Source organism: Fusarium sambucinum, chromosome I (genome assembly GCF_050947815.1).
Source record: "Fusarium sambucinum isolate potato_lamoka chromosome I, whole genome shotgun sequence".
NCBI lineage: Eukaryota > Fungi > Ascomycota > Sordariomycetes > Hypocreales > Nectriaceae > Fusarium > Fusarium sambucinum.
In genome coordinates, this window is record NC_139294.1 from 919,506 (window position 1) to 932,176 (window position 12,671).

The 12,671-nt window shown below is 48.8% G+C and overlaps 4 protein-coding genes across 4 annotated transcripts; 3 read left to right on the forward strand and 1 right to left on the reverse strand.

The window, feature by feature from the left end:
* Positions 1–2,366: 2,366 nt before the first annotated feature.
* FSST1_003043 (uncharacterized protein) lies at positions 2,367–3,905 on the forward strand (the record flags this gene model as incomplete). The annotated part of the gene is made up of 5 exons (XM_083229087.1): positions 2,367–2,469; positions 2,527–2,580; positions 2,719–2,844; positions 2,890–3,123; positions 3,298–3,905. The coding sequence occupies 5 exons, from the start codon at positions 2,367–2,369 to the stop codon at positions 3,903–3,905; spliced, it is 1,125 nt and encodes a 374-aa protein (XP_083086473.1).
* Positions 3,906–5,333: 1,428 nt separating this feature from the next.
* Positions 5,334–6,275, forward strand: FSST1_003044 (S-adenosyl-L-methionine-dependent methyltransferase; the record flags this gene model as incomplete). The annotated part of the gene is made up of 3 exons (XM_083229088.1): positions 5,334–5,582; positions 5,631–6,185; positions 6,234–6,275. The coding sequence occupies 3 exons, from the start codon at positions 5,334–5,336 to the stop codon at positions 6,273–6,275; spliced, it is 846 nt and encodes a 281-aa protein (XP_083086474.1).
* Positions 6,276–6,994: 719 nt separating this feature from the next.
* Positions 6,995–9,273, reverse strand: FSST1_003045 (uncharacterized protein; the record flags this gene model as incomplete). Its single annotated transcript, XM_083229089.1, has 4 exons — positions 6,995–7,777; positions 7,835–8,245; positions 8,291–8,967; positions 9,039–9,273. 4 exons carry the CDS (start codon positions 9,271–9,273, stop codon positions 6,995–6,997), a joined length of 2,106 nt encoding a protein of 701 aa, XP_083086475.1.
* Positions 9,274–10,259: 986 nt separating this feature from the next.
* On the forward strand, positions 10,260–12,447 carry FSST1_003046 (uncharacterized protein; the record flags this gene model as incomplete). The annotated part of the gene is made up of 3 exons (XM_083229090.1): positions 10,260–11,030; positions 11,179–11,667; positions 11,716–12,447. 3 exons carry the CDS (start codon positions 10,260–10,262, stop codon positions 12,445–12,447), a joined length of 1,992 nt encoding a protein of 663 aa, XP_083086476.1.
* Positions 12,448–12,671: the final 224 nt, after the last annotated feature.

The window sequence follows — 12,671 nt, forward strand, 5'->3', positions numbered from 1 at the left end:
ATAGAACAAGATAGCGGCGTGTAGAGCCGTCCCCGCTAAAAGTGCCCCAGACTAAGCACGGGTCAAGTCAGGTCAATATCCTGGGAAAAGGGGCAAGCCTCTAATCGAGGTAATTTGCGTATCCACCATTTCAAGATGATGGCTCGACCAAAGATGTGAAAGACAATACCTCCGATAAGGCTTGAATCAAATCAAGGAAATGAGGGATGGAAACAGCCAAGAGGTGGAAGCGCTAGCTTTGATTGCAGACGGTGTAATTGAATTGCTCCAGTGTGACTTTCGTTGGCGATATTGTAATTTAGGCAGTTTGTTTGTATTTTTGTTGTTGTATGATCGTATATTCCTTGCAGTCCTCTAACAACCTCTCGTACGCCACATTTGCAAGATGAGGTGCATCCGTAACCGATCCTTTTAGCTTCGTATAATCTGTGGCACCTGAACCGTGCTTGATGATAGGGGATTGCGCCCTTTAACAGAAGCAAGGAGCAGGCCAAGACCCTGGAAATCCTGGGAGATCGCGAAGCTTGGGGGACTTGCAAGGCCGCAAATGGCGCGATGCTCTTGAGCCGAGAATTAGTGAGACGCTGGGATAAATATGCCCGGGGAAGGGCACTGGCGCAATATTTAGGGGTCCAGGCACTGTAGTTTTGGTTGGGTACAATGTATAAAGTCAGTGTCTTTCTCGATGTAAAGTGAGGCGTATGCCCGGGCATAACAAACAGTTGATGATAACTTCATCTTGATCAGCGAGTTTCCACAGTGTCTTTGTTTCTCAACTACACTGGCAACCCACAATGGTGAGACCATGTTTGGCTGGCAACGTGGAGCGTGAGAGTGAGCGTTGCTTGTTGGCGAAAAGGCCAAGAAACGAGGAAACGGGCACCCCCCACACGTCGTCATTTCGCACTCCGTTATTAGCCCCGTTACCGAATCAAAAGAGGATTAAATGGGGCGTCTGGGGGTTCAACGGACAACGGGTCACCAGTTAGCACTTAACCAGGAGGCCAGGGGTAGTCACTGATTTACTGTATCTGTACGGATACTCTGTACAGAGTAGACAGCATTGCATTGTGCTGGGCTTTGATCATGATAACCAGAAACTTGAAAATGTGAAACAAATAAAAGCCAAGTCCAGGTTTGCTTCTCATCAAATCAACCAATGGACCCCATCACAGAGTGCAGCATGTACAGTGCATGTATGTCTCTGAATAACATCCCGAGATCGCAAGAAAGTTCTAGGGTCAATCAACCTCAAAACTGGCATGTAGATTGCCTGTTTTGTCGAATGGGAGTACTTTAAAAACAAGTACTCCTCTCTTTAGCCTGACCAGGCTGTCACCTAAAGTTACCCTATAATTGATCGTGATCCTATGCAGTAAATAAAGCAGTACTTTTAGTCAAGTACTCAATTTTACCCGCAGACCCCAATAGCGCCTGGCACCTGCCATCTGCCAACTAAATGCCCCAAAACTCATAACTCTATGGCCTGTGCCCACTGTTCTTTCCACTACCGCTCCCCACGGAACCAAGTGACTTCCTCATTTGAGTTTGCTTTCGCTCCTTCTCCTTTCTCGCTCGCTCGCTCGGCCCTGGTTTTTCTCCCCCCATCTTAACGACCTAACCCAACCTATCCCGTCACGCCCTGACCAAGTCGACGACTCGTTCATCATCTTAACCACCACCACCTCTTCCCTTTCCTTTTCCCCTTCTTACCTTTTTACGGTATCTCTTTTCATTTATCCCTCCTCTCGATAATTCCGTCTGCCCTTGCAGCGGCTTTGGTCTCGACAGCGTCTCCCCGGTTCGTCGCATCATCCCAGTCCCGTCACCGACTTCTTGCGATTTTATTCCTCGCACTTTTTCCGTCCCTCCGAGACCCTCACGTCGTTTATTCCCGACTACCAAACGGCCCGTGGCGAGTAAACCTTGCGCTTTCTTCAACCAACGAAGCGACAGCCGTTATTTACGAAGCTTAAATCAATTTCTTGTCTTGGGTGAGTCGATCTGCCGACGCACAGCATCATGGGGGAAATGTCAACGTGTTGCGACGAGGGGCGTTTGCGAGATTTTGGTGGTGTTTTTTGATGGATCCCTGTCTTAGGTGGCCGATGCTGCGCATCTTGACGTCGGCCACGCACGGCGGCAAATTTCCTCCACTACCTCCTCCTATTGTCGCCCTTGTTGACACCGACGTCGCCTTGCGCTGCATTCTCCCGTCGCGAACCGTCGTTATCTGGTATCACAATCACACCAGGCTAACCACTCTTTTTTTTCTCGATAGATCTTCCTAGTGCCAGATTGAAGATACCCCGAGCCGAATCGACCCCATCCCGGTTTTCTCCATCCGAACCCGAACATCATACAATATGTCCTACTACGACAACCCTCAGTCTCAGTGGTCATCTTCGACCCAGCAGCAGAGCCAGAACAACTGGGAACATCAGGGCTCGACTACCCCTGTTCGCGCAGGTATGCCAGCACCCAAAAATCAGTCGATACAGAATTTTTATTAACTGTCTTGTTCAGGCGCCAGCGGTCCTCAGCCCCAGGACGATTACGCCTTCTCTTATCAATTCGATGGTATGTGAAACTGTCTTGGAACGACTTTGCTACATTCAATCACTACTTCAAACCATTTGTCTAGTGATTGGGTGGCATCCTCACAAAAAGACTTGAACCCGACCGACAGTGTATATGGAAGCTGATTCGCAATTATAGAGGTCGACCGGGCTTATGAGAACCTGCAAAAGTCTGGAAAGGGTTATGGAATGGGTGGCCGCCGTGAGTCTTTGATCCAGCGTTCTTTAAATGCTGCCCGAGGTCCCGACAATGTCGGACGGCCCGGTGCAGCAAGACGTTGGAACCAAAAATACTAACGGTCATCGACAGACTCCCGTGGTTCCCATCATACCCCCGGCTCCCGCCCTCATTCGGTGAACAACTTTGATGACGCCCGCGGCGGCTCTCAGGGTCCCAACCTTCAAAACTTCTACGCCAACCAGCGTCACCAACCCTCACGAGGCTCCAACGAGGCAGAGCAGGTCATGCAGGCTAAGAGACGGATGGCAGCTCAGCGGGAGCGTGAGCTTCGAAACCTGCACACAGAGCAGCAATATCAGCGAAGTAGGCCTCCCTCTACTGTGTAGCACATTCAACTATCGCAAAGAAACAAGATGGCATATAGAGAAAAATAATGTGGTTATGGCCGCTCGTGTTTCTTCCCTTTCAAAAACCTTTCGCATCATCATGTAATATTGTCGAGTTTGTTGAGCATGGGCTAACAGCTTTTCTACGTAGCCGTCCTTTCTGAAGTGCCTCTCCCGCCCAGCAAGCACATGTCCGAGGAGGAGACGCGAGACTTGATTGCCCGTCAGCGAAGTGCCCTTTATGGTGAGGGTCCTTTTGCTGAGAAGGCAGGATATGTCGACGAGACTGGAAACGTCCGCACTGGTGCTCACATTCCCAGCGGACCCTCAAGCCTCCGTGGTCACTCTCCTCTTGCCTATGACAATGTTGGTCGTGGCCCTCCTGCTGATGCCGGTACTCCTGTCTCTTCTGGTGATGCCCATGGACCTCCTACCGAGCCAAACTCCCGTCCTCACAGCACTGTCAGCCCTCAGGCTGCTGGACCCGCCAACAAGGTCTTCGATAACGCTCAGATCCGCACTAGCACATCCAGCCCAACCGGCGGTTCCCCTTCCCGGGATATGACACCTGGCTCCAAGTCTAACCAGGCTGGTGCCTCGGTGGCTCCCATCGGAACCCGCCCCTCTGGTACACCCACAAATGCGGCTTCATCGAAGCGATCGACTACTCCCCTCGCCTCCCCTGGTGGTTGGGGACGTGGAAACGGTGTTTGGGGTCAGTCCTCTGGTCTCGGCGCCCCTGCTAGCGTCTGGGGTTAAAGAACAACTTGATGATGATGAGGAGCAACAACATGATTTGGAATTGAACGTTGCATTGGGAAAGGCGCAGCGGTAAACGTGCATTGCGACAAGGAATTCGGCGGGGACTGGCCTTTGACAACTCTCTTTCGTGAGTTAAAGACGGCGCGAATACTAAAGGATACTGGGGTCTGGACAGACTCGATTGATGCAATCCAGGGCAAAGGTGTTTGAAGGGATGGCATCAACTTTGGAGTTGACATTGTTTTTCTGTTTTTCTGGCTGGAGGATACGACCTGGTATGGGGATTGCATTTCAACATCACAGAGGCGTCCACTTTCGTCTCATTTATGCTTTGAGGGCGGGAAAAGATTTGTCGGGATAAAAACGATGGACAGGATGGAATTTGTCACGGTCGCTGGTGCGGCAAGCTTCGGAGCTTGACGAATCTGGGAGCGACAACTATATACCCAACAGGGCGGTTCTTATGGCGTTCACTCTGTTTACGACGACCGGTCAGCCTGCGAAATCGACTACGGCATGTGTTAGCATCATCTGAGCGGCGCGTTCGGAGTATTCAACGATGGAGGCATTCGATTTGTCGGCGTGCATTCCATGGCTATGGAAATGAAAGGAAGGGCACTTACGAGGGATCGGTTACAACCCATGGTTTGGCGATTGACAAGTGTGTCTATATACGGCGAAAACACAAAAATGATACAAAAAAAAAAGCACAAAAGGGGCATTTGGGTTTAGGATGGTTCTAGGTCAGGTTATCTTTCACGTCTCTCATTTGTACCGGTTTTCGGGGAAGGGTTTGGTTCGGTCTGTTTATATGGGAAGGGTTTCTTTCAGGTTGTTTTCGCAAGGGAACGGGGAAATTGTTTTCTGATTTTAATGCGAGGTTTTGGGAGGGGGTATAGGGACAGTAGTAATTGACGAGTGGTGATGCTGGTAATACAAGGTTATTGCAGGGTGAATGATGTGTATTGAAGTGAGACACTGTACGCATGCGTTGCTTAAGACATTCACAACTACCGTGAAGCTTCTATGTATCAGGTAGGGGTTAAGAATGTTCTCGACCTGCTAGATCTCTCAACTGGTAACCTTATCTGGTGTTTATCTCGCACTCGAGCAGTTGGTGTTACGCATAAATGGCAAGGGAGCATAGAATTGCGTGTGCGCGTCATGGGAATCTCTCTTCCCTCACCAAAACCCCCCACCTCAAAGCCATCCCCCATTTCGGGGTCCTACGTGGGGCACTCAAGAGAGCTCAACCAAAGTCTCATATGCAGATTCATCTACTTGCAGCAATTGAGGGGGAATGAATGACGGGTACACTACGTGACGCGACTCTTTTTGTTTACCTATTTATCTCGCAGCACATATAACTCAATTTACCCCTCTATTTTTGGACAGGTAGTTCATTCATACAAACAGTCTTCTAAGATGCCTTCCTTTGACGAGAACAAAGCTTACGTTGAGCAAGAAGAGACCTTCTTTGACGACGGAAGAGAAATTGAATTGCTGCATTATATCTACGGCCGTTCTGATATCGATGAGCTGCGTGATTCGCCGGAGCGCGTGCTCCAGGCTATTGATGAGTTTGGTCGTACCAAGAAGTATCTCATGAACGTTGGTGAGGACAAGGGCAAGATTGTAACAGATCTTATCGCTGAAGTGAAGCCCAAAGTCATGGTACACTCAATTTCTTGTCTAACGAGGATCAAATGCTGATGTGTACAGGTCGAACTTGGTGGTTATGTAGGCTACTCAACTCTCCTCTTCGCCAACGCCGTTCGCAAAGCTGGAGGCACAAACTACTACTCCCTCGAACGCAACCCCGAATTCGCAGCAGTGATAACTTCTCTCCTCGATTTATCGGGTCTATCATCAATCGCCCGCGTCATCGTCGGTCCTAGCGACGCCGGTCTCAAGCGCCTACACAAGAACGGCACCGTTAAAAAGATCGACCTCATGTTCCTCGACCACTACAAGCCTGCCTACACAAGCGATCTCAAACTCTGCGAACGTCTTGGTCTTGTTGGACCTGGTAGTGTCCTTGCAGCGGATAACGTCATCAAGCCAGGAAACCCGCCTTATCTGGCGTACGTGAGGAGCAGTGTTGCTGAGAAGAGAGCTGCCAAGGGTCAGAATGGTGATAAAGATGGGTTTGCGGATAGAACGGCGAAACAGTATCTCAAGAGGGAAGGGGAAGAGAAATTGAATGAGGAAGAGGGGGATCCGAATTTGGTGTATGAGAGTCAATTGGTTCACAGCTTTGAACCAACCGGTGTTCCTGTAAGTCTTACCTCTACTCCCTTGAGTAACTTTTACTGACAGTTCTAGGATGCCGTTGAGATTACACGGTGCACAGGCCGCGAAGATTAACTCTACCGCCCACCCTCGGCCGCCGGAAGCATAAGAGACGAAACCATTAGGCCAGTTTATGTTGTTTAGGCTATGGTCTTTAGACTAGTTATTTTGTACCCTAAGACTTGGGATGTCAACGTTTCTGCCACCTCAGTTAAAGTTATGCCCCTCAACACCAAGAGACAATGTCGTGATGTTCTGCCCTCCTCACAACCCGTCTGTGCTACCCCGCCTTTCAACAAATTAAGAGCCACGCCCGGTTAGCTCAATCGGTAGAGCGTGAGACTCTTACGAGTACGCGATCTCAAGGTTGCGGGTTCGACCCCCGCATCGGGCTGTTCCTATATAAATTCGATTGCGAGCGTATGCGAGGCTTTCTTTTTTCTTTTTTTGGTGTTTTAGTGATATGTAGTGCGCATAGAAGGAGAGGGCTGTCCAGTAGTACTGTGGTGAGAAGTCCAACATGTAATTGAGGCCTCATCCAAGAACACAAAGAATCGAATGAGAAACGAAAGCAAGTCATACATTATGTCACTTGAGAACAAGGCTGCTTCCAGTCCTACATAGCTTCATACACGCACTATATTGGTGGTTACATTGTTATGACAAAGTAGTTAGTTGCCTTGCCTTCCATTTTATAATGCTTAAACTAAAGTCCTTAGGTTATTTATTCCTAAACCCTAAGGTTTAGGACTGGTTTCAACCTCAATGCCTTTATTGCTAGACATGTCGACTTCCTAGTTGTTCACAATATGCACTGTTCCACAAGCCAAAGCTTTACCAATCTCGTCGTCAGCCTCGCCACTGTCAAAATGGGCCACAGAACTCCGACCATTTTCTGCAAAGTGCCACTTCAGAGATCCCGCCAGGGGCACCTCGAGGTAGCTGTAGCCCCTCCGGGAGCCTGGATCGTCCACATAAACGCAGTTGATCTTCAGATTTCCGGGAAACCAACCATTCGAGTCCTCTTGCGTCGTACGTGCTCCCTTGGTGGCGCCAAGCCAAATCCTGTCTGAGCGAACGTGGAGTATGTCTTCGAGACTATCCGGACGGACCTGCCCGACGCACCTTTGACTGCCATCGGTGTAGGTCAGTAAGAGGCCAACAACTTCTTCATTCCCCCACTTGAATTTCCCCCACTGAGATTCCCAAGCTCGACACGCTCTAACGTTTGTGACACCATCGAGGGGGGCTGATGTCAGCACGTTCGCATAAAAACATGGCAGGTTGTAGGAGTAAGAGTCCGGGGCCGGGAGCGAGACAGTGATTTGCCGTCTCCCAGTGGTAATCTGTTCAAGACCGAGCCACACCTCAAGGGGATTAGGCTCTTCGAAAGCCATACAGGCTACCGCATACCCATCTCTCTCATCTCTGTAGTAAAACATCCGCGTCTGCCCCTTCTCCGGGAACCTCATAATTTCTGTGTAGGTAAAGTCTTTCAGTCCCTCTCTGCCATTGACAGGCCAAGCATTACTTATATCAGGCCCAAGAACATGCTCTCGACCTTTGCTTGTGCGGAGCTGCAGTGTGGTTAGTCAAAGGTCTTGTCTTGGAAGCGGCTCTCGTAGTTTACTTACTATAGGCACCTGGGTCTCTTGGCTTTCTGTGAAGTCGAAGAAGAGTTCACCGGTCCGAATCCATAGCTCCGAGACTCTTTCGTCTGATTCAATAGGGACATAAATTCCGGGGTGGCCGTGCTGATCATACTCATCAATATGAGTGGTGGGTGTGTCCTGCAGCTTGAGGGTCACTATGCCGCGAATCTGTCCTTCGGGCATATAAAAGTAATAGCCACAGACGCCAGGGGAGTTCCAGTCTACTGCATGAATGGCGTTGTAGTAGTTGAGTGCTCCATCGTATCCGCCGGAAAATCTGGGGGGTTGCGGAAACGTATCTACACGCAGGGGAAACGCAGCCCAACGTTTTCGCTCCCAGTCAGGCCGATTGTCTTTGGTCTTGGTTACATCAAGACCACGGAGTTTGACGAACTAATCGTGTTAGCGGCAGCGAAACCTATGCAAGGTCTTACTCACGTCGTTTTTCCACCGAAGATAGAAGGGTGTCCTTTGGTGGCGGCAGCAAATTACCCAGTGAAGCCCTTCCTCACGATGAATGGACGGAGCCTGATCAGATTGAGTGGCGATGATTTGGCGTATCCCTCGATAGTCCTCGGCGAAATAGATATTGAACGACGCGGTCGCATCGTAACCGGCAGGTAAGAGCAGTGTGTCGTTTGGGAATATTCGAGAATAAGATAGGGATCGGACGTATCGAAATCCTTCAATCTCGACATAATGTACCCATATTGGATCTTCACAATCAAAAAGAAGTCTTCGAAAGAGCTGTGCGCATTCGGAATGCTCAGGTGGTATGTCACAAATGATCTGTGTCGCCCTCTCTCGTGTGCAATAACCCGCGATGGCTTCAAGTATCTCCTGGGGAAGGGGGCGACCCATCAGAGAGACCTGCAAGTCTTGTGCGATTGACTGTCGGATCCAGCGTTCGCGGCGGACTATCACGGATTTTGGGGGTTCAAGAAACCAGTAGATACAGTCGGCGACACGGTAATCGAACTCAAGGCACATGATGTTATCAAGACCCCAGATGCACTCCTTGTGGAATAACCTGTGTCCAAATTCCCTGTTGTCAAAATGCGGTATCTTGTACGTTCCTATAAGGAGGCCGGCGTCAAATCCTTTTTGAGAGTCATCTAGATAGGAGTAGGTAAGTTAGTAGATGAATCACTGTAACGAGATAGCTTACAATGCACTATTGAGTCACCGGGCTCAAAATAGAATCTGCAAAGACCACAGGTGGGAGTAAATGCTCTGCTGGGTCCATGGTAGTAGTGGTCTTCGTCGTCGTCTTCATCATCTTCGGTGTCGGCGGCGGCGTCGTTGTCAACGTCGTCGCCCTCACCTCCTTCCTGAGTGTGCTCTTCGAACTCATCATCGGTCGACGCATCATCCGGATTGGGCACTTCAGAAATGGCATCGTGAAGGTCGTTGGAAGCCATTTTGTCTTGTCTGTAGCGAAGGTAGAGGCTGCCTCTCCAAGGGATGAAGGAAGAAAGATGAACCTCGTAACGGAAGGAGCAGAGCGGACCCGCCTGTACTTCGCCAGCTGCCCGTCACTGCAACTGTTAATACCTAGCCTGAAACATAAAAACTTGTGACTAAAACTAGACTAAAGAACAAAATAGTGACCTAAAGATGGAAAAGAATCAGCGAAGCAAAAATGTTTAGCAGCCAACGTTTCTGGTACCCTGGTGCCTGGTGCCTGGTGCGCCTGGGGGTACAGGACAAAGAACCAAACCTCAACCCGAAGGAATGATAACAACTATAAAAACATTATCCAATTTAGTAGATAGTATATTCTGGAGTGAGTTAATTGAAGAGCCTAATAGAGGCCCTGACTACTCTCGTCGAAATGATACTTGAGGAGTTCCAGTGCACAGCAGGAACTCATGCTCCAAGCCCGACACTACTCATCCTTGGCGTCAACACTGATAATAGTAAGCTGCGACAGATATTATATTGTATAGACAACATGGAAATTACAGATTTTGGTGCGATCTGTAAGACCATTGTGTTGTTGAAGAGTGGTCTTCATGGGCCCATTCACGGCTTTGTTCCAACTCAAACCGCGAGTAGGCTTTGGTGTTCGTAATTGAACAAATTAGCAACCAGGCCGGCCTAAAACTCAGATGCGACAGAAATTCAGTATTAAAATGACAGTAGTGTTGACACGGAATTGCTGTATTGTAAAGAGAGTTGGAGAGTGTCGTCGTTCTCAGCTGGAAGTCCTTCTTTCCTTCTTTCCTTCTTTCCTTCTTTCCTTCTTTCCTTCTTTCCTTCTTTCCTTCTTTCCTTCTTTCCTTCTTTCCTTCTTTCCTTCTTTCCTTCTTTCCTTCTTTCCTTCTTTCCTTTCTTTCTTAGGATACTTTCTTAGGATCCTTTGCAAACTTTGATCATACATCATAACTTTACATACACTACCAAAATGGCTCTCGTCTACCCTGCCTGCGGTCTCTGCAAATACCGCTTCGAGATAGACGACCAGATCGTCATGCACATAAGGACGTCCAACAGACCCTACTATGGATTACGATACAATGCCAACAACATCAGTTCGGTCGATTTCGACATGAATCAAACACACAAGGCATATCATTTTACATGCTTGGACGTGTTTCTGCCGACCTCGCTGAATGGTGAAAACTTGGATCCTGACATATGGAACGCGACTATCCTACAACCGACATGTGAGACCCCTATCCCCTCGGTCAGAAAGCGCCGCACAGACTGGTTGTTCGAACACTTGGTTAAGAAACTGGAACGTGTTGTATTCAACAAAGACCATATCGAACTACCTAAGGAGATTATTCTCAAGATCGGGCGTTATGCCGTACGAGAAGAGGCGGTCGCAATTCTCAAATCTCTGTGGGAACACAAGAAAGAACCTCCCAGAGATGAACTTGTCGTTCAAGTAGACGAGGCCTCAACGCTTTGGATCCGATACATCAACATCGAGGGTATACAATACATCAAGTCCTTATCCACCGACCGACCAACAGAGGGGGGCTACAAGTTTTTTACCTTCGACAAGGGGTACAATATTGTCAGAATATTTGTCGCTTCTGATCGTCTAGGCGTACGAAAGATTATCATCAACCGGCCTGGGGAGGAGCCCGACATCAAACGGGAGTCGGGCGTAGGTTGGTATATCTACCGTTTTCTCAGCTTGCCTTTATTTTTCAAGGCCAGATTTGATGCAAGTCTACTTCCCGCCTTTTCCTCGCCCCCCCCAACTTTGGCATACTCATCTTCTACCTGCCCACCCACTTATCCACTCACTCACCTACCACTCATATACCTACCTATCCTACCAAATGTGCTGCGCAAGATCTAACATGTGACAGGGACTCAAACTCCAGCAACTCAGGATCTTGGAATACCATGGCCAAGACGTACAGTTCACTGTCTCCGGTCGGCTTTCTACCCAAGAACTTACACATCAAGATGGCACAGTATCGCCTGGTCACGGACCGCGATTCTGCGACATACTTTGGTCAACAGTGCCAAATCCTCTTACAACATTCCCGACTTTTGATATTCCCATAGACCGTATGCAGGATTACGGTCAGCAGCTATCTAACATAGTCCAATACGTCGACCTCAACAGCCCTGAGGCCACACATGGCTACTCGTTTTGTGGATACCGAGATACCTTGATGGAGATCATACCAGACAATGGTGAACAGAAAAACATTCCTTTTGATATAGCCCACACCGAGGGTGGCCGCTTTCCGCTTTGGTGGATGTATATGCCCCTTGATGAAGATGAACGAATCTTAACACTGTGGTATCGAATCTACTGGAGAGGAGAAACCCGCTGTTGGTCACTTGTCGTAAGTTCCCTCCTTATAACTATACTCAAATTTCTGACCTCAATCTAGGTACGCACCGACAAGCGCCGTAGCCTCCTTCTCGGCCCTCATCTAGAGCCTGTTGGTAACCAGAACGGGACTATACTGCATCGTGCGAAGTTACGGCTTCCAACAGACAGGACAAGCCGCGCGTTTTGGACAAACTACCGGGCAAATCAAACATCGATGTGTATTGAGAACCCGTCCTCCCTTTATTTATACACGAATGAAACGATTCCAGCAAACCCCATGCCGTCGGAAGCCAGATATTTCCTTACATCTGTGGAGCTCAAGAACGTCGAGAAAGTAATTCCATGTCGGTCGTGGAGAACCCCCAAAGGACCCTCCAAGGTGATGGGTCTCATACTTGTTTATAAAGACAAGAGACGAAGGTCTATGGGACAAGTTCGTCACGATTGTTTGGAGTCAACCATGGACGTCGGGTCTACGGAGTATATGTGGATTGGGGTGCCTAATATCAGCAAGCCACACGTCAACTGGACAGAATCTGGCGATGGGTCACGTAATCAGCCTGGGGCCAGCAGCATTCACCTTTCTCAGCCAGGTGTGGCAGAAGCACCTTTCCGATACCTGCAGGTACCCTGGAGTGGGCGTCTGGTTTGGCGTTTCGATTCACACCAGTGTCATATCTCGCATGACGAAGACCCGGTTGAGGATGAACTGAGAAGGAACAGGCCTCCACACGGCTTACGAAAAACTAACCCACATAGATTAACATTTGGATCAACTGGCGTCTACTGAAATGAAATCGCCTGATCGACCTGTCTATGAAGGTGAGTTTTAGGCTACAAAAATGAATAGCCTAAGAAGCTTCGACAGACGGTTCGACTGATGATCTCAAGGTCTTTGTGTCTAAGAGATGGTGGGAGAAGCATACCATCAGGAAAGGGAAGGGAAGAATTAAAGCACGGCTTGCGTTAAATAACTGAGCCTTGTTATTAATATTTGTTTTTCGGGTAGCTGGC